The sequence below is a fragment of the Carassius auratus genome, chromosome 39, assembly GCF_003368295.1.
Source record: "Carassius auratus strain Wakin chromosome 39, ASM336829v1, whole genome shotgun sequence".
Lineage (NCBI taxonomy): Eukaryota > Metazoa > Chordata > Actinopteri > Cypriniformes > Cyprinidae > Carassius > Carassius auratus.
Genome location: NC_039281.1, coordinates 2,198,371 through 2,219,513, shown reverse-complemented (window position 1 = coordinate 2,219,513; position 21,143 = coordinate 2,198,371). Strand labels below are relative to the sequence as shown.

Genomic DNA, 21,143 nt, shown 5'->3' with positions numbered 1-21,143 from the left:
TCACACCAACACAGCTGCTCATAAAATACACAAGACCAGTCTGAGTGGTGCAGAGGGAAAGAGGTGTTTGTCAGAATGTGTGTAAAGATGATTCCTAAGTAAACTGTTCAACCTTAACAGGATAATGATCTCAAAACTAATTGGAGTAAACCCAGAGATAAAAATGCTAATATTTAGTCATTACTTTGCACATACAAATCAGTTTCTACCACCCACTTTTATCACATAATATTTTATCTTGGTGCATCAATCTATTAAATAAAATAAAACCATTCACACTGAAAGCTGCAGATGAACACCTTCTTCAGCGTGTTAAACAATTCAATCTCTCCACCCACTTTTTTAATCATGGTTTGTCTTACTGGTGATTAATGTAAAATAAAATGCAGAAAAGACTGCTTTTTTGTTTTGTTGAGGGCAGATCATGGTTTCATAACTTTGCATGTAGAAATGAGTCAACAGTATCATCCACACATTTAGGGTGAAATATGAGCCGCATGTGTTCTGGACAGGTCAGGAACAGGCCATGCTGAGGTTGTTAAAACACGGATCATTAACCTGGTCTTGCCACCTGAGAGTCTCTGGCCAGTTTGAGCACCAGGAAACAGGTTTGTCTCTCGATGGTGAGGCAGACTTTGAGCAAACAGTGTTTTAATTCTCTGAGTGCTCAAGAATCCCACAGTTATTTCTCCTTGACTAGTTGGGGATTTCATGAGGAATTGCACAGAAGCGTTCCACACCTGTGATCACCGTTTAGCTGGAACAACCTGGAATTAAACACCCTAACGACAAAGGATGGCTTTTAACTTGAAATAAACCATTAGTTCTGAAGATCGCTTTGGTGGTTAGGTAAAATTTAATGGTTTGTGTGCACGGTAGGTTAAACAAAGACCTGTTATGGTCTTCTAGCTGCCTCTGGCCAAACATGTCACGTGACTGCCTTGTATTACAATTCACAACACACACACACAAGCAAAGTGAAATCAAACACAGTTTAATTATTTACTTTCCATAATTCCAAATTACGTTCATTGTTCACTGTCAGAGGAACAAACCAAAGAATTATACAAAGAAAAAGAAAATGTATTATGTGCTGGCTCTCAAACAAAGACCATTGTCTAAACAGATTTCTACCTCGCTTTAACCGACCTATAAGAGGAAAAAAAGCCCAAGATTATTTGCCAAAGTATTTGGTTTGAGAGACAGCATTAGCCGCTTATCCCTTCTGCTTGCGAGTGCCGTGCCGTGTGGAGAGGTAGTTTTCTTTCCTGGTGCAAGGACTTTTCATAAGGCATTGGAGAGTTTGGAAAGAAAATCTATGGGTCTTTTGGGGTGCTCGGCGCAGAGGAAAGAATTTGGCTGGCGCAACTTAAACATTCAGTACATTGGGAACGGGCTGTTAGTCGCCATCTTGAAAAGCACTTGAGCAAACAGCTGACATACATTCATTTGCTTCGTCTGCATTTCGTCCCCTGACAGAGTTGAAAGGCAGTTTTGGTTTCCGCAATGACAGGTTTTTAAAATAAAACACTGTTTTCTTTGCTCAAAAGAATTTAAGAGCAGACCAGCACATGTGAGAGAGAGAAAAAAGAAAGCTACAAAGTATCAACAGGTCAATTCAGCAAAGTTCTCAATGGCTTCATGTTTTCGTTACAGTAGAGAGCTTGAATATTCTTGTGCCCTTAATAGCCAGCATAGATCTGAGAAATTCACAATGCCATTAATGGCCGGAAACCAAGAAAAGGAACAAGAGCAAATTTGAAAGCTTGGCCTGATAATGCTGCATTTGATTGCAATCAAAAAGATAAAGCACCAAACAGAAAAGAGGAAATTAATGTCATTTAAGATGAAAGGCTGCCACTTTGGTGTTCCAGCAAACATAACAATAGTCCAATACACATCAAGCGCTTAAGAATAAAAACCATGCAGGCCAATACATTCAGACACCTCACTCCTAACAAAGAGAGATATCATTTAAAAGGCTCTGTGAAGTACATATAACCTGGTACAGCAACGAGATAATGAGATGCAATTCGTAATTGAAGTAAACAAAGATGTGACAGCCCAAAAATGCCAGTTTGCTTGTATCAACCCTTGAAATTTTATATCTTCAGTTTTTTTTTTTTTTTGCATTGCTTAGGTGTTGATTAACAAAATCGATCCTTTAAATATTCGCTTTCAAACACACACAACTAAATAATCCCATACACAGCAACTCACAAACTTTGTCCCACCACAAGGATATTTTCATCAGCAATTCAGTTCACTTTAATTGGCTGCTTTCATTGAATGGCTCTAAATATAGTCTTTCCTCAGCAGAGGTGTCTGAGACAAAACAAGGTTGATCCGTCGCCTTGAGGACAACCTGAAACCCTTGTGTATGTCCTTTAGCAGCTGAACATTTCTGATACACTGGACAAAAGGAGTCCAGACCCCTGTGTTCACCATCACATGTGCAAAGATGGCAAAACATACATTTCTAAGTACTCACGTGTCTTTTTAAGAATATAGAATCCACTTTGAAAATGATCCATTTGACTATGAAGGCACATTTGGTTTGGACAGCCAGCGCTGTGGGTTTACTCAGTTTTATGTTGGTCTCTATGCAGGAATCATGGTTTTCCCACATCCACTGTGATTTTGGTGAATAGCTGGTCTTTCTCGATTTGAACAACCTTATACGTTAATGAATTGATCCCATCTCTTGCCATTGTTTGCCTTGTGTGAGCGATTCGGTCAAACCTGTGACAAGAAATGATAATTAACATTACCCAAAGCAGGACAATCTATAACCTTTTACATGTCATTTTAAATCACTAAACAAATCTGGCATTCAACTGACGAGTGGTTACATATTTTCAATTATGTGTATGTAACAAAGTACTTTTTCACTCCCACGCAATTTCACCTTTTAAATGTGGCAATGTATTTAACCAGTGAGATTATCAGAGTACTTTACAGCTGTACTATTTTTAAGTACCTCTGTGGATTGGGGTCGTTTTGTTTGTCTCGATCATGCCGGATCATTCTACATCTTCCAATGATCCCATCAGGCCTTGATATAGACATCCCTTTGGAGGCAACCCTGTGAAAACATGCAGCTCATATCAGCCTCTTTTCAGTCCAAAATTAATACATCTGATTTAAACCATATTGGTCTAGACCCATTATAAGTGGAAGAGAACAACATTGGACCCCAATGAAAAAAAAAAATAATAATAATTGTAAACATTTCATTTTAGTTGAACGGTCCCTTTAAAGGTGTCAAACATGATAGAAACTGATCTTCCCTAATTCCTGTAGATACTACATGAACTTGTTTGATTGGAAATAGTCTTGCTTGACTGGTTAAGATCTTCAGAGTTTTACAGAGTGTGTCAGTTGGGTTCTGGAAATGGAAATGTTATTCATTTTCTTTTAGACAGAGCTACTGTGAGTTCTGAGGGTGTTAAACGCTTAAATATTTATGTTTGTAATTATGACTGGTTGGGGCCTGGTTTATGGCTAATAGCACTTTAAAGGGTTAATTCAGCCAAAAATGAAAATGATGTCATTAATGACCCTCATGTCGTTCCAAACCCGTGAGTCCTCAGTTCATCTTCGGAACACAATTTAAGATATTTTAGATTTAGTCCGAGAGCTCTCAGTCCCTCCATTGAAACTGTGTGTGCGGTCTACTGTCCATGGTTAGAAAGGTAATAAAAACATCATCAAAGTAGTCCATGTGACACCAGAGGGTCAGTTAGAATTTGTTGAAGCATCAAAAATACATTTTGGTCCAAAAAATAACAAAAATTACAACTTAATTCAGCATTGTCTTCTCTTCCCAGTCTGTTGTGAGTGTGTTGTGAGCGACGCTGCTGACTTGTTTTTCAGGTTTGGAACGACATGAGGGTGAGTCATTAATTGCATAGTTTTCATTTTTGGCTGAACTAACCCTTTAACACTTAAAGAGACTTTTTTTTTTATTTGTATTGGAAAAACAAATCAGAGTAGCTGAAAAAGGGGGGCGGCCACCTATTCACATTGTTCTGCAGTTGCTCTGGGTCGTTGCTAATGCTTTCCTTCACCGGTTGTTTTATCTGCCAGACAGATAACTATAGCAATAATGAGACTGCACTATCAGCCAGTGTTATTTGGATTCTCAAATATTATAAGCAGTTTCCTTCTCTGGAAGTAGTTTTCTGAATGTTTTACAGCAAAAACAAGGCTGTAGCTGAGCAGCAGACAAACGCAGGTGATGTAAGTTCACAAAATTTCCCAGTCCAGTGTAACTCTCCACTACCATTTAAATAACTGGTGAAAAACGTTTCAGTAATACTATGCTATTCTTTTCAACTACATTACAGGTCAAACGTTTGAGGTCGGTAAGATTTTATGACGTCGCTAATAAGAACATTATTTTGTGTATTTGTTTATGTTGTTAAACGTTAAAAACACAATATTTTTTACATACTGTACATTATCGTTTCCCTTTCTGAAATGCTTAGATTTTTAGAAAGCTCATCATTCTGAAAAGTGAGTTGATTGGCTGATTGACCAGCTATTCAGTGCGTTGTGATTGGCTGAATACCTCAAGCGTGTGACGGAAATGTTACGCCCCTTGGGGTCTGTCTTATCTATTCACAAACAGCTTGAAACAATTCGAAGAGAAAGCTTTAAAGTCTCTTCTGCTCGTCAAGGCTGTATTTATTTAAGAATACATTAAAAAAACAGTAATATTTTGAAACGTAATTTATTCCTGTGATGCAAAGCTGAATTTTCAGCACTATTACTCTTCAGAGCGACGTGATCCTTCAGAAATCTAAAAATGGTGCTCAAGAAACATACAGAACAACAGAATTCGTATTATTTTAATTAACATTGAAAACAGTGGTTCTTAATATTTCTGAGAAAACCAAGATATTTTTTTCAGGATTCTTTGATCAATAGAAAGAAACTGCAATTTAATTTAAAACAGTTTTTCTGTAACAATTCCTTCCACAAGTCCTCGCTAAACAAAAGTAATAATTTCTTTAAAAAAAAGAGAAAAATCTTTCTGACCCCAAACATTTGGATATCAGTGTATGTTTTCTGTGATTTTGCAATGCCATGCTGACAGTACAGCAACAGGAAGAGTGAGGCTTAAAATTTACGTTTCTGTTTTTTTTTTTTTATGCTGGATGAGAGGTTTTCTCGGTTAACTGCACTAAAGACCACTGAATGAAGCATGGAAACACATTAAACTGTGTTTTTCAATGTAAAGGAGCATTCAAACTAGACTTAAAACTCCATTTCACACTGTGCTTTTCTGCCATTGTTTTCTCACCCTCATGATTTTCTAAAATTGTTTGCTATTATTTTCAGCAAGCAATATCTCTTCTATAATATCTTATATCTCAAAATTCAGATTTTTTCCCCCTCACAATTCCATCTCGCAACTGACATTTTTGGAGTTCATAAAAAAAAAAAAAAAAATGTCTGCATTGTGAGATGAAAAGATGCTGTTACTTTTTCATTTCTTTTTTTATTCCATGGCAGAAACGGTTTATAGAACTATAAACTGCTGTTGTATGGTACAAATCTGTGAAGATTTATTTATTGAACTCATTTTTTTGTGTGCCACAAAAAAGGCACTCAGTAGATGGGTCTGGAACAAGATGAGGAGGGTGAGTAAATAATGATAGAATTTTCATTTTTGTGTGGAGTAATTTTTTTAATTTTTTTAAGATGACTCTGACCTGTTGAATATGTCATCATCTTCTCCTCCCCAGCCCCAGTAGTTGTTTGGGAAGCCGTTGATCTTCAGATACTGTTCCTTGCTCAGAGATGACACGCCACCAAAGTACTGTGCGTATGGCAACCTGTTGGAAACCGAGAGAGAGAGAGAGAGAGAGAGAGAGAAACACTGAGGAACTGTTGCGTGTGTTGGGTGGCAGTTGCTATGTCAGGTGCAGAAGAAGTGCAGCATATAGCTTGGTTTTGCTCTGCAGGGACATGAGTGTTTTCAATGACGGTGCACTAATGAGAACTGGAAGGGGGCTGAACATGAGCCCTTAAACATCTGCTGCCTCTGTGTTTTGCTGTAAGCCATTTTGACATAAAATGTACAGTTTCAACAGCATTGTGTCAAAAAAGTCATCTAGTAGTTACAGTAATCTCAATGTGACATCAATCACCACATCCCTTCAAGCACATCCCATCACTAGCCTCTAAAAAATGTTCAAACCCATTATAAAATCACTACATTATTTCAGTGAAAGACCTGCAGAGGGTTTATGAATTGATGAAAATATAATATTTAATATAAAGTCTAATTAAAATGAATAATTTAAATAAAATGTCTACATTTGAAATGGTTCATTTGTTTACCTGCATGTCAATGTGACCATGAACTGACATCAGAGAACTGTGATCATGCGAATGTGTTGTTAAATTATTTAAAATGAACATGGTATAATTGATGGAGAGGTGCTTTTGTCCCCAAATTCTGAAGCAGAAATGAATTTAAATGAAAATTTACATAGCCATTCAAAGGCTTCCAAAGAAGACCGGAAAGCCATGGTGGTGGCGGAATTGGCAAGAACTGAGAACGAACGCCTTAACGTCAAAGCGGTGTCCCAGGGCCAGCAAGGACGTTGGACGTCATGGGAAGGCCTCACAGACAGGTCCATGTCATGGTCCGACCTATGGAAGATCCCCCAAGCTAGGCTCAGCTTCCTGATCAGAGCAACCTATGACACCTTGCCTTGTCCCCGAAACCTCAACCAATGGTTTGGGGCCTAAGAGACATGTTCCCTTTGTAACACCAGCAACACAAGCCTCCAGCACATCCTGTCTGGCTGCACAACGGCATTGTCACAAGGCCGCTATAGGTGGCGACATGACCAAGTTCTGAAGAAGCTGGCAGAGGTGTCAGAGTCATGCAGAAAGGAGGCGAATAGTAGACCTTCCGCTCAAGGATGGCATGCCATCCAGTTCACGAGGGCTGGAGAGAGCATCAGACCCTCCCGCCAGAGAGACACAGCAATGATCCTCTCACTGGGAAGTGAGTGGACCATGAGGGTCGACTTGAGAAGGCAGCTCCAGTTCCCCAGGGAAAAAGTGGAAACATCCCTGCGGCCCGACCTCATAATGTGGACAGAGGCTTGCAAGACCGTCCTCCTTGTGGAACTCACTGTACCATGGGAGGGTGGGGTGGAGGCCGCGTATGAGCGGAAGCGAGCCACGTACTCTGATCTGGTGGCAGAGTGCAGGGAGGCGGGCTGGAAAGCTATTATCTGCCCTGTGGAAGTGGGGTGTAGGGGCTTTGTAGGTTCTTCAACCGCTCGCCTACTCTGCGACATGGGATGCACAGGAGCGAGGCATCGGAAAGCCATGAAAGAGCTGGCAGAGAAAGGCAGCTTCTGGCTGTGGCTAAGGAGGAAGGAGAAGGATTGGGGGCAAACACCTAGGGCATCAGCAGGGGGTGGCAGGGAGAGATCCCTGCCATTGCTCCGCCACCACGAGACGTACTGGGGTTAAAGGAGTGAAACGTCGATGAGTGGTGGTCCCCAGCTGACGACCCGCTCAGGCTCACAAAAGTGTTCAGTGACGTGTCATGACACACAAGTACAAAAGGCACCGGAGGAGGTGCGTCAGGCAGTGATGCCCAGCAGGAAAACCAACACCTGTATCTTGATATGCACAATCTGGAGGAATCCAGTGACTACTGTGAAAGGGCAGTTGGCATCCAGGGAAGTCTAGAGGACAACCAGGAAAGACTGGATGACCGCAGGAAAGTCTGCACCAGGAGTGGAAGGCTAGTTACCTAACCCACTAGTCCCACAAAAGGGACACCCTGATCTCACTACGAAAACGAATAAGGAAAAACAACCCGAAGGCCCTCCGAGAGGCGGGGTGGAAGAAGGGCCAAGACTGATGGATTTCCCGGTAACGACTGGAACGGATACGGACAAAGATTCTAGGATCACGAGAAGATGCAGGTGTGGGTGGGAGAAAGAGACCACCTTCAGAGGGTTGCGGATTCACCAGGGTAGGAAGAAGTGTGTAGAGGGAGGCCAACAGCAACATTGCACTGCAAACGCAGGTCATACAAGAGGAACCCAAGGCCAGGTCACAAACCACAGCACTGAGAGATCCACCGTTGCTGTAGAAAGGCAGGTGGAGGACACAGGAGGGCCTGTGATGGATGCCAATACCTCTGAGAGTGGCACTGACGAAGACACACACAGAGCACAAAGCAACCCCAACAACCGCGAGCAGAGCCATAGGACAGAGAGGAAAGAACCCAGGAGGCGGCAGATGGTCAAGTGGCCAAAAGCCAACGAAGTGGCAGTCTGGCAGAAGCTGGACAAGGACCTCAGCCTGATCCTGGAGCACTCATTGCGTGGCCAGGTGGAAAATAAGCTGAACTGCATTGGAGACATCCTGTATGATGAATGCATAGGCAGATTCGGAGTAACAGCTGGAAAGCGGAGAGCTTGCCCAGTGCAGAAGGGGAGAGGGAGATCGGACAGTTGGTGAAGAGGCGACGTCAACTCCAGAAACAGTGGAGGAAGGCAAGCAGAGAAGAGAAGGAAGGCCTGAAACCGCTATGGGACGAGGTGAGGAAAGAGCTTGCCGGCCTACGGAGGGCAGAGCGCATCCGTAAGTGCAGAAGGCGGAAGGAGAAAGAGAGGAGCAACTTCTTCAAAAATCCTTTCAAGCATGCCAGACAGCTGCTAGAGGATAAGAGAAGCGGAAAGCTGGAGATTACCAAGTCTGAGCTGGAGAACTACATAAAGGAGCAGTACAGTGAACCAGTGAAGTCAACTACGCTGGGATCCCCTGGGTATGTTCCTCGCCCAGCTCCCCCAACCTCCCTCTTTGACACTGCCCTCCCCAAATTCAGCGAGGTAACAGAGGCGGTCCGGAAGGCAAGAACAGCCTCAGCCCCTAACGGGATACCATACAAGTTGTAGAAGTACTGCCCGGGGGTCTTGAGACACCTCTGGAATCTGCTGAGAGTGGCTTGGAGAAACCAAGTCTACCCGTCAGAGTGGCAGAGAGCTGTCACAGTTTTCATCCCAAAAGAGCCAAACTCCAGCAAGATCGGCCAGTTAAGGAGTATCGCCCTCCTGAATGTCGAAGGGAAGATCTTCTTCTCCATCCTGGCCAAGAGGTTGACCAGCTCGCCCATCCTGTTCATCGCAGCCTTTGAGATCATCCTCATAGGGGCTAGGAAGATGGTCGGAGGAGTGAAACTGCCGTCAGGACAAAAGGCTACCAGCAGTTAGAGGTTACATGGACGATATCACCACCATACTCCGGACAGCAGCATGCACAACAAGGCTGCTGAAGAGGATCGACGAGCTTGTGGGCTGGGCGAGGATGAAGATAAAACCCTCCAAGTCACACAGTTTGTCAATCAAGAAAGGAGTTAAAAATGACAACACCATCTTTGTCGCAGGCGTGAGAATATCCCGTTGCTGAAAGATCAACCTGTCCGTAGCCTGGGTCATACCTACACAGCAGAGCTCTCAGACAGGCAGATGGGGGAGACGGTGAGGAAGCAGCTCGCAGATGGCCTTGCCAAGATCAACCAAAGCCAACTCCCCGGAAAGTACAAAGTGTGGTGTTCCCAGGCCATACTGTATCAAAGGGTGATGTGGCCACTGAAGATGAGCAAAATCCCCTTATCAGTGGTAAACAAGATGGACAGGCTGGCAAACTCGTTCATCAGGAAGTGGCTGGGACTACTAAGATGCTTCTCGGAGGTAGGCCTCTTCGGGAGGAACACGCTACAACTACCACTGCGATCCATCAGCGGGGGATACAAGCAAGAGAAGGTTCGGCTGGTGCTGGAGCTGAGGGAAACCACTGACCAGCTGGTGAGAGCAGCGGGCACCCAGATAAGAACAGGAAGAAAGTGGAAAGCCCAAGAAGAGGTCGACATGGCAATCGTTAGGCTGAAGCACCGCGAGGTGGTCGGCAGAGTTCAGTAGGGTCGAGCAGGCCTTGGGAGGGGCGATATTCCCTTGTTCTGGTCAAAGAAGACCGGAAAGCCATGGTGGTGGCGGAAGTGGCAAGAACTGAGAACGAACGCCTTAACGTCAAAGCGGTGTCCCAGGGCCAGCAAGGACGTTGGACGTCATGGGAAGGCCTCACAGACAGGTCCATGTCATGGTCCGACCTATGGAAGATCCCCCAAGCTAGGCTCAGCTTCCTGATCAGAGCAACCTATGACACCTTGCCTTGTCCCGGAAACCTCCACCAATGGTTTGGGGCCGAAGAGACATGTTCCCTTTGTAACAACAGGAACACAAGCCTCCAGCTAATCCTGTCGGGGTGCACGATGGCATTGTTTCAAGGCCACTATAGGTGGCGACATGACCAAGTACTGAAGAAGCTGGCAGAGGTGTCAGAGTAATGCAGAAAGGAGGCGAATAGTAGACCTTCCGCTCGAGGATGGCATGCCATCCAGTTTGCGAGGACTGGAGAGAGCATCAGACCCTCCTGCCAGAGAGACACAGCAATGCTCCTCTCACTGGGAAGTGAGTGGACCATGAGGGTCGACTTGGGAAGGCAGCTCCAGTTCCCCAGGGAAATAGTGGAAACATCCCTGCGGCCCGACCTCATAATGTGGTCAGAGGCTTGCAAGACCGTCCTCCTTGTGGAACTCACTGTACCATGGGGGGGGGGGGGGGTGGAGGCCTCGTATGAGTGGAAGCGAGCCAAGTACTCTGATCTGGCGGCAGAGTGCAGGGAGGCGGGCTGGAAAGCTGTTATCTGCCCTGTGGAAGTGGGGTGTAGGGGCTTTGTAGGTTCCTCAACTGCTCGCCTACTCCGCAACATGTGATGCACAGGAGCGAGGCATCGGAAAGCCATGAAAGAGCTGGCAGAGGAGGCAGAGAAAGGCAGCTTCTGGCTGTGGCTAAGGAGGAAGGAGAAGGATTGGGGGGCAAACACCTAGGGCATCAGCAGGGGGTGGCAGGGAGAGATCCCTGCCATCGCTCCGCCACCACGAGACGTACTGGGGTTAAAGGAGTGAAACGTCGATGAGTGGTGGTCCCCAGCTGACGACCCGCTCAGGCTCACAAAATTGTTCAGTGGGGTTTCATGACACACAAGTACAAAAGGCACCGGTGGAGGTGCGTCAGGCAGTGATGCCCAGCAGGAAAACCAACACCTGTATCTTGATATGCGAATATTCAAAATTCAACTATATGACACACATTCATCCTTTTTATAAAGGAAAATTTGAAAAGAGAGAGAGAAAAGAACAAGAGGAATTAGGGAGAATCAGTAAATTATGAATAACTTACTGCCACTGTATAAATAATAAGTAATCATGCAATTTATAAAAAATAACTATAATCTGATATGAAAATTTAGAATGTAATATAATCTAATTTATATACATTTTTTAATCTGATTACATGTAACCAGTAGTAGCCCAGCACTGGTAAATTATAATATAACTTAACGTTTAGGTGGACGTCACGGTCAGGTAAAGTAAACATGCATTCAAAATAACATTCAAAGTAACACAAACTGCATAGAGAGGGAAACCAGTACATTTAAATACATTACAATTCAAACACAGGACAATTATAGTGGATATCATGCCGGATTTTTAAGCAAAACGTCTGTCCAATCTTCACGCCATTCGTTATCATTTGACAGTGCTACATAACGGTCTCCACACAAAGGTGTCTCTGTTTGAACACTATCCTTCATCAGGTTCTGGCCCGCTCTCGTCTGACGTTCTTCCACACGCTAACTCTCGAAAATTACAAACTACATCCAGATGCTTTTGAAGTTCTGTGGGGAATAAAGCAAACCTCCCAGCTCCTGCAGCCCATGCTAGCATTGGTGAACGCTGTTAAAACCTTATAAAAGACACAGGTTACAAAAGAGCAACACAAGTTTAAAACCTAACCTTTACTGCTTCCTCATTACACACTGTAATTTCAAAAGGACACAAGCGAATGCACACACGCCTTCAGCATTCTTATGTTACACACAACTTGTGCTGGAGGTCACTGGTACAAGCCGCTCCAACAAGCTACAGTTTAATTTAAGACAGAGAGTTGAGCTCTTATAGGCCCTAATGGGAATCATGTGTGAAGTCGCTAGAATATTCCCATCCAAATGCCACTCCGTTATCATTTATCTGACGCTTTTATCTAAAGTGATTTATTTATTACAGGTCAAAGTCCAGCAGACGTAACCTAATGTTAGGATGTAAGGATATTCTGGATTAAATATGACCTGGTTAAATCAACATCATCTGTGGCCTGCTGTGGATTTCCAATGAAAATAAAGTTGACTCATCAACACATTTACAGCAAATATAATCCAGAATATTATTTTAGGAACACAATGGTGATAGACCAACCACTGAGAATCTGATCTTACAACATTTGGATTTCATATCCTCATATTTTCACATCAAAGCTCATGACTACAGATATCTTAGACTTAAAGTACTGTAGTGATACCATGTTACTGTAGATATAGGTGTAATTTGGTATATACCATGGAAATTAATGATTTCCATATTCATATATAGTGGTATTTAGAAGAGAGTGTTGTTTTAAATCTCTGTGACTGTACATCTTAATCTATGTATAAGCCTACAGCAATTAAAACTACTGTAATGCAGTATTGCCTGCTGATATTCATGTAAATATGTACACCGCAGTATATAAATTTGCACATGCATCCAGCCAACATGACACTCCAAGGTATTTCAGAGATTAACTTGTCCAAATACTATGTGCAAACAAACCATGTTTGTTCCATATTACCTGTGTATTTGCAATCCAAATGAATATAAATGTTTTCCGGCAGGTGAAAAAATACACCATTAAGTCACAACATGAGATAACAGTCAACAAAGACCAGAAATACCTGAATCCAAACTTGTCCATAGACACAGACAGATGCCTGGGCTGATTATAGCACTTGTAGATGTTGCGGTCATCCATTGGGATGAGGTCTACATCACTGAAGATGAAACAATCGTAGTCATACTCCTTCAGAGCCTCAGCGTAACCAATGTTGAGCAGTTTGGCGCGGTTGAACGTATCCTCACCGTCCTGTCATTAAAAGAGAGAGAGGGGTGAGGGGATGGTACAAAGCTAATTCTACATTTAATACAAATGAAATGACATATGAGAGGGTGGAGGTGGAAGAGATGTTTTACAATGTCTATAAAGCAGTGGGATTTATAGCTGACCTTTCGTGCCATAAAAATGAAATGAGTCTTCGCTAGAGTGGGTGTGTTGTATGTTTAAACAAATAAAATCTGAACGTTTGCGCTTGGTGTATGGGAGCAAGTCACTGCCATCGGTTAAATCTTTCACAACATGGATGGCAGGTGGTAAAAACGATAAGAAACAAAACACCCCTAACGCACACTTTTCCTACACTTCCCTTTACAAAGTGATAAGATAAACGGCAATCTGAATGGGAACATTTTTGAAAGTTATCCATTATTTCAAACATAGGGGAAAAAACAAGTCATCCTTTCTACCATAAATCAAATGCAATCAAATAGAAATTTTTATGTAAATGATGTTTGAAATAAAATGCTAACAATACAGATTTAAAAACTGGATTATTAAATAATTGACGATTATTAGTTATTGGACAGAAAGTATTAAATTTTAACGGTAAATAACAAAATTCCTACTAATTCTACAATGGTAAAAATGTTTTATTAGATAGAAACTCATTTTTTAGTCTTTGTGTGGAAGTTTCACAAGAATGTCACACAATTCCTTGCACAACAGAAAATACTGGAACGTCTGACAATAATAACTAATGAATTTGAGCTGTTTAAAAAAAAAAAAAAAGAAAAAAAAGGACCATAATAATCGTAGCGTCTGGCAAAAAAATGCTAGTTATTGTTACTACGCTAAAGCTAATATGGTATTATGTGGTATTTGCCACCACTGCCATTATAAAAAGAAAGAAAACTTATCTTAGAAGATCTTATACTAATTAATTAAAGATTAAATTTACAGCAGGGCTTCCCAAAACTGGGGTTTGCAAATGTAATTATATTGTAAAATTAGAAGAATTGAAATAAAAAGAATTCAATATTTTATTCACTTACCTGCATGTCATGTGACCATTACCCAACATTAGAGAACCGTGACCAAGCAAATGTGTTAAATTACTGAAATATTTACTTAAAATCTCAGGGGTAGTTCATGTAAATATTAGTTTTTGACTGAGAAAAAAAGGTTTGGGAAGCCCTGCATTACAGTAATAAAAATAAGTTCCAATGTTTCTTTGTGTTTTTTAAACGGTGGAACCTGTGGTTACCATGGTACATTTTTGTAAAGGAGGTCTTGGAAAGCCCTAATATGACATCACAACACGACACATTTCCAATGGTCATTCATATCTTTCTGCTGGCTTTGGGCCATGACTGGGCTCATGATTTATTGATGCACTCTCTGTCTGGAGCCCACCTCTTCTTCCTCTGAAGAGCATTACGGCAGCACTTGAGTTTGTGTAATGAAATTTAATGACGGTGGAGCCTCAGGAGCCCAGAGCTATCTGTTAACCTCCTTGCACCTTTCAGAGAATATCAATCCTCTCTTTTATAACACAAAGCAAACTCAAACAAGCTGCCCTAAATGAACTGAGCTATGCTTGTTCTAGTGGAGCAGACGACATCCATAACTAATTCAGAAGATGTGGCCTGTGGATTCAAAGACTGCACTTGGCTTCGAAGAACCAGATCGTCCTGTTCTATGGCAATCTTTTGAGTCAACATAATGTAGTGTTCAACAAACAGATCTGATCGTCGACCTGCAATGTGTCACTGGAGGATTCATTCACATTTAAGGGAGTTTAAAAAAAAAGCAAACAAAAGGATTAAAACCCTTGAGAAATCAAAACACAAAGAACTGTGAAAGTGAAGAGCTCCATTCTTCATATAGGACAGATGTAAGTAGCACAAACAGATGCACACTTCTGAAAATAGGACAGCAAATTAGAGAGAAAATTAATAAAAAAAAAAATAAAAAAAACACAATTGCGTCATTATTTTCTCACCCTCATTACGTTGAATTCAATTAATTTAACAATGTTAAATATAAAAAAATAAGCAGCATATGGGACTGCGATCTCATAAGGATTGAGTAAATAATTATAAAGCATGTTTGGCTTAATATTAATTTTCACCAGTAAATAAATAGATAACCTTTAAAAAGTCACCATCCTTTCAAAAAGATTAGATAAAGTGATTCAATTACGCTTTGGCAACACAAAACAGCTATTTTTGGCACAGAACTGCCATCCATGGTAAAATGAGGAACTGAAGAGAGTGAGAGACAGAGGCCAGAGAAAGAGAGAAAACAAGGAAAAAGAAACTGTCAAAGAGAAAACAGATAATCAAGAAGCCAACATTACCATTCGTTAGACGCAGCCAGGGAAGCGTAGTGTGATTGGCCAGATAAAGAGCAAGCAGACGTCTCACCTTTTCCTGAGCACAAGGGCCTCTGATGTGCATAAAAGGGATTCGGTTTGAACGGGAAAAAAGGGAAGGAATGTAGGATGAAAGGGTGAAAAAAATAAATGCAAGGTGCAGAGAAAAGAAGGGGGTGGCAAAGAGAGCAAGAGAATAATTAGAAAGAACAAATCAAGTAACACACAATCAGAGAAGACCACCGACAAGTCCAAAACCTTCTTGGCGAGCACATTAGGATGCTTTTAGTGCAAAGCCACACAGAATGATACACATTAGTCATTTCGTTTACTTGGAAAATTCCCAAACCACTGATAACTGATTGTTTGAAATGGATTAGACGGAGACATCTGTTCTCTGAGAGTAGCAAATAAAAGAGAGGCAAGAACCGTAGCACAGTGTCTCACCTCGTTCCAGTCTGTAATGTCATGGGTATTTACTGAATGATGACAACAGACCGCTCAACGGTTTTTTGAAAGGACGCCCAGCCTCAAACAGCAGCTGTCTCTACCACAGTCTGGGGAAACTACTGTGTAATGTACCTTGCTTTAGCACTGATTCACTGTACTTATATCTGATGGTGAGGAATAGCTAAAGAATTCCTGAATTTAGGAATGTGACCAGATTATGGTCATCAAATGTACATGTTTGAGTCCATTGAAAAAAAATACTGTTCACTAAATAATCCCCAATCTGAATATTGAGACTCCATCATCTTTTGTTCTTCTCTTACTCGTGAAGCTTGGCACTAGGGCTGTGAAGGAATGGTATTTTTTCTTACTGCAGCGAAGAAGAAACAAATCCCATAAATAATTGGGCAAAATTTATTTTTATTAACCGGTAATGCGGTTCTCGTCACACATTCTCCCTACTTTTTACTGTTTATTGCATAATGTCAGGCCATGTTGTTCCTCATTTGTAAGATCTAAATGTACATGGCACGACTTCCTTAAAGTAGGGATGTGAAAAGTACTGGTACTTTTGCACAATATCTGTTAACCAGTATCAACTTTGCATGCTTGTAATTATCAAACTTACATAGCATCAAATCAGTATTCATGCATTCTATCAGTTGTAACATTTTACTAATAGGTTCCATTTGTTAACAATAACTAACAACGGACAATATATTATTATTTATTCATCTTTGTTAATGTTAATACAGAAATAAGGTTGTTCATTGTTAGTGCATGTTAGCTCAGGTCCATTAAATAACATTAACAGATAAAATGTTTTTTATTTTTATGGTATTTTTTATAAACCATGTAATTGTGAAAAGCCGTGTTTGTGAGCTACATTGCTCAAAAATGGCCAATGAAAGAGAAATTAGGATTTTGAGAAAAGAGTTCACTTAAGACAAGACAAACTTCATGCCCTGGCAAGCCCAAGTAACAGAGTCTATACATTCCAGAAAACACAACAGTAGACAATGTAGATTAAAGAAGTTAAGATAGCTTTAAGAGGAAGGAGCTCATCATTAATGATAACAACCAGATTAAAAACAATTGTCTGTTTCAACAAATTAGCACAGATATTTAAACTCTTAACTCCATGTTGACATTAAACTGTACCACAGGCCTCTGAACCCTTCTGCAATTGCAGATTACGCACTCGCAGGTCAAAGACTGCTTTAGATTTACTGCACTGGTTGAAAGACATACCTGGTTGATGACGTAGATGCCGTAGTCCAGCTGCTGGCGCTGGAGGATGGGGTGTAGATAATACAACCAGTACTTCAGGTGCTCGTCACGGTTCCTGAAGGGGATGATGACAGCCACCTTCTGCTGGGCGATGCAGTCTGTGGGTTTAGACCGTCCACCGGGCTGCAACGCTGGGTTCTCGGACCTCACCAGGTCTAGAGAGACCGGGTCAGAAAACTCTACCCGCAGCGGACCCACTAGAAGAACCAAGATGCTTTATTATGGAGACATAAAACGTACTTTTTAAAAGGGAATACTGATATTGGATGATTACAAAAACCAAGTGCTAATTTCTGTCTTAAAGTTAACTCTCTCTCCTCAGAGAACTCATTATTATTCATTGCACTATGGTGTATCCAATAACATTATCATAGTACTATTGCTACAGGCAACAGTGTCAATGCGGTCTAATAAAAGAGAAAGATATAACAAAGCTTCTCTGCCAATTTTTCCATTACAACACAGGGCTTCAGTGAAGTCAATTAATCAGCATCAGTAGATAATGTAAAAACTACCATGTAACACTTATGCAAGAGACATGAATTCGGTGTATTGTCAATAAAGTGTTACACAAAGGGGTAAATGTTAACATCCAGAGTCGCAGCAGCTGTAAAAACATACTTTTGTTATTGGAATCTGGACAGAAGGAACACAAAGTGACAGGTCACATCATTTATTATGACCACGAATTTCTCAGAAATACTACACTGCGCTGAATCATTATATACTGGGAAAATGTAAACTCGTATGTAGATTTGTTATGCAAAGACTTTATTTAGAAACAACCAAAACAGCCGAGATGCAAAAAAAAAAAGGGTGAATTTAAAACGGTCCAGAACATATCTAGGCATATTTAACCCCAAATGTATAAAAATATGTATATTTTGAAAAAAGAAAGTAAAGCCTAGTTTTCAGTAGAAAATTGTGGCATACTGGTCAAAAGTTTAGGATCATTGAGATTTTTAATGGTCTCAAAAAAATAAAAATAAAAACGTCAAAGCCCAAAGAGCAGCATTTATTTAAAAGGAAATGTTTGTAACATTATAAAATGTCTTTACCATCACTTTTGATCAATTTAATGCACACGTTTTGATTAAAAGTATTTCTAAAAGCTTAATTTTGGGATAAGTTTGAATGATAGTGTATCGATGTTTCCACAAAAATATTTAGCAGCAGTTTTCTACATTGATAATAATAATAATGAAAAAAGTGTAATAATATTTCAAATACTGTAATTTTGCAAATGCAGCCTTGGTTTTCAAAATGTTTTTAAATAATCAAACAACAACTAAAAAAAATGTATTATTCAAAACGTTTGACCAGTATACATTTTAGTTTTCTTACTGAGTGTATATATATTTTAAATAAACAATAGCATATAATTTAAAATATATATTATTATTTTGATATTTATTATATAAAATTCTTGACAAATATATATATATATATATATATATATATATATATATATATATATATATATATATATATATATATATATATATATATATATATATATATATATATATAATTGCACACTCTCTCTGTCTCTCACTTGAGAGGTCCGCTCGGTTCACACAGGCTCACTCACTCACTCACTCACTCACCCAGTCGAGGCGGACTGTCAGGGCATGTGTCCAGCTTTTTCTCGGTCTCCGTCCCATTAGACACAGCTGGCACACTGCTCTCCTCTGATGCCACTTTCTGTTCGGTCAGTTTCCTATGGATCTGAGGGTTTTGCTGATTTTGTACAAAAGTTTGCCTTGAATCTGAATTTTTCATATAATATATGACAGTGACAGAGATGTGTAGCAAACATAGCAACACCACTAAAGAGCAAGTCCTGTGTAGAAGATTGAAATTCACAGGCGCATCCCGCATTGTAGAAATCCTGGAGATGGCTAGGTAACGTTACTATATATTCCTTTTTTGGGGGTTGGTTGTTATTTACAATCTAACCCAATAAATGACTTACTATGAACTTTCTACTTCCTGTTTTTTTTTTTTTGGGTAACATCTAATATTTACATACAAATTTACAGGTTAAAACTCTGTCAAGTTCTGTTTTAATTATACAATTAAATACAATTTTATATAAATATTATGTCTTACAGAAGCACCCGATTCCACTAAATCGTAAATAAATAATTCAACAAGTTAGGTTATCTCACTTCTCCGCTAGTTCCCGCGGTCCACTAACTTTACATCTGGCTAATTTCCTTGCAGTTAAACTACAGCCGTCTTACACTCCCGATCATGATGGACGTTTAAACGTTTATAAACGCACGAAAACAGAGGTCAAACACTCCTTCAGATCCAGGTGAATTCAAGAGTCCGCCGACAGAATCTTAAAAACCCACATCTCAGAAATCCCGGATGTTTTACATGATAAATCTCCGTGCCAGAACGATCCGCTATAATTATGTCGGGAGGGAGATGGCGACTAGTTTCCGGAAAAAGTCCAAAGCAGTTTTTACAGTAAACGCGTAAGAGCTTTCATACGTGCTGGGGGAGAGTTGAGTTCAGCTTGTGGAAACCTCTGATCTCTAAACACTCTGCAGGCAAATTTGCTGTTGACTTATACCTTGTAGATAGGATAATGAGCTAGTTGCATCATCACATGAAGCCAGCTACAGAGGGAGGAAGTCAGAACTCAGCTTCATAATAAAAGCCTGGGCCTCGCGCTGCAGTTTACTCCTCGGATGACTGAGCTCAGTCATGTTATTCATGAAACAAGTAGCAAACACAAAGACAAAAACTATGTCTACTTATATGTAAAATATGTTTACTTATACGTTGATTTGTTTATTTAACAATACTTTAAATCCATTATTTTATCATTTGACCATCAGTTCCCACTGGCTGTGTAACTGTTATTATTTTAGAAATACTTAGTAATATTTTTTATTTGCATACCTTCTGTTCTTTATTTATTTTTTGGGTTACATTTTTAACCTTACAAATTCTGCTATTTTACAGAGAAAGAGAGAGAGAGAGAGAATGGTGCATTGGCAGCTAGATTGAGGTACACACACACACACACACACACACACACACATATATATATACAGACCAAAAGTTTGGACACACCTTCAAAGAGTTTTCTTTATTTTCATGTCTATGAAAATTGTAGATTCACACTGAAGGCATCAAAACTATGAATTAACACATGTGGAATTATGGAATTATATACATAACAAAAAAGTGTCAAACAACTGAAAATATGTCATATTCTAGGTTCTTCAAAGTAGCCACCTTTTGCTTTGATTACTGCTTTGCACACTCTTGGCATTCTCTTGATGAGCTTCAAGAGGTAGTCACCTGAAATGGTCTTCCAACAGTCTTGAAGGAGTTCCCAGAGAGATGCTTAGCACTTGTTGGCCTTTTGCCTTCAGTCTGCGGTCCAGCTCACCCCTAAACCATCTGGATTGGGTTCAGGTCCGGTGACTGTGAAGGCCAGGTCATCTGGCGCAGCACCCCATCACTTTCCTTCTTGGTCAAATAGCCCTTGATGGCTTCAGTGTGACTCTTCAATTTTCACAGTCATGAAAATAAAGAAAACTCTTTGAAAGAGAAGGTGTGTCCAAACTTTTGGTCTATACTGTATATATACAGTAACAATGTGCTTTCTTTGATGGAAATCATCAAAACTGATGGACATTATCTTTCAGCGAGATGAACTTGAATTTAACAGCTCTAGTCGTGTGACTATTTACGCCAGCTATGAAAAAGTAAAGCGAAAATAAAGTACATTCTGAACTCAAAATCCAACTCTCTGTAAAACTTCTTCAAACTCAAAAATGAAATTGTCACAAATATTACCAATGGGATTACATTGTTTATTTTAAAACATTAAATAAAATAATCAAATGAAGAGAATGGAAATGTCCTAAAAATGACGTAGGCCTATAGATGGGTTGCTCATGTTTGAGTCAGAAATAAATGTGTTACACTCCCAGATTCTTTCTTTCATGCAGAATGACCAGTGCTTCACA

General features: G+C 40.4%; 1 protein-coding gene across 1 annotated transcript; it reads right to left on the bottom strand.

Moving 5' to 3' along the window:
* Positions 1-978: 978 nt before the first annotated feature.
* Positions 979-19,730, bottom strand: LOC113057644 (beta-1,4-galactosyltransferase 1-like). Its single transcript, XM_026225084.1, has 6 exons — positions 18,756-19,730; positions 17,110-17,345; positions 12,877-13,064; positions 5,721-5,843; positions 2,981-3,085; positions 979-2,742 (listed from the first exon to the last, which is right to left on the bottom strand). The coding sequence occupies exons 1-6, from the start codon at positions 19,027-19,029 to the stop codon at positions 2,613-2,615; spliced, it is 1,056 nt and encodes a 351-aa protein (XP_026080869.1). The 5' UTR covers positions 19,030-19,730; the 3' UTR covers positions 979-2,612.
* Between the last annotated feature and the right edge of the window lie 1,413 nt (positions 19,731-21,143).

Excerpts from the sequence above, each read along its gene's own strand:
- LOC113057644 (XM_026225084.1), bottom strand. The coding sequence starts at position 19,029 with ATGCGGGATGCGCCTGTGAATTTCAATCTTCTACACAGGACTTGCTCT. Across the intron at positions 17,346-18,755 it reads TGACAGTCCGCCTCGACTGG|TGGGTCCGCTGCGGGTAGAG; the intron begins GTGAGTGAGTGA and ends TGGTTCTTCTAG. Across the intron at positions 3,086-5,720 it reads GATGATGACATATTCAACAG|GGTTGCCTCCAAAGGGATGT; the intron begins GTCAGAGTCATC and ends ATGTTTTCACAG.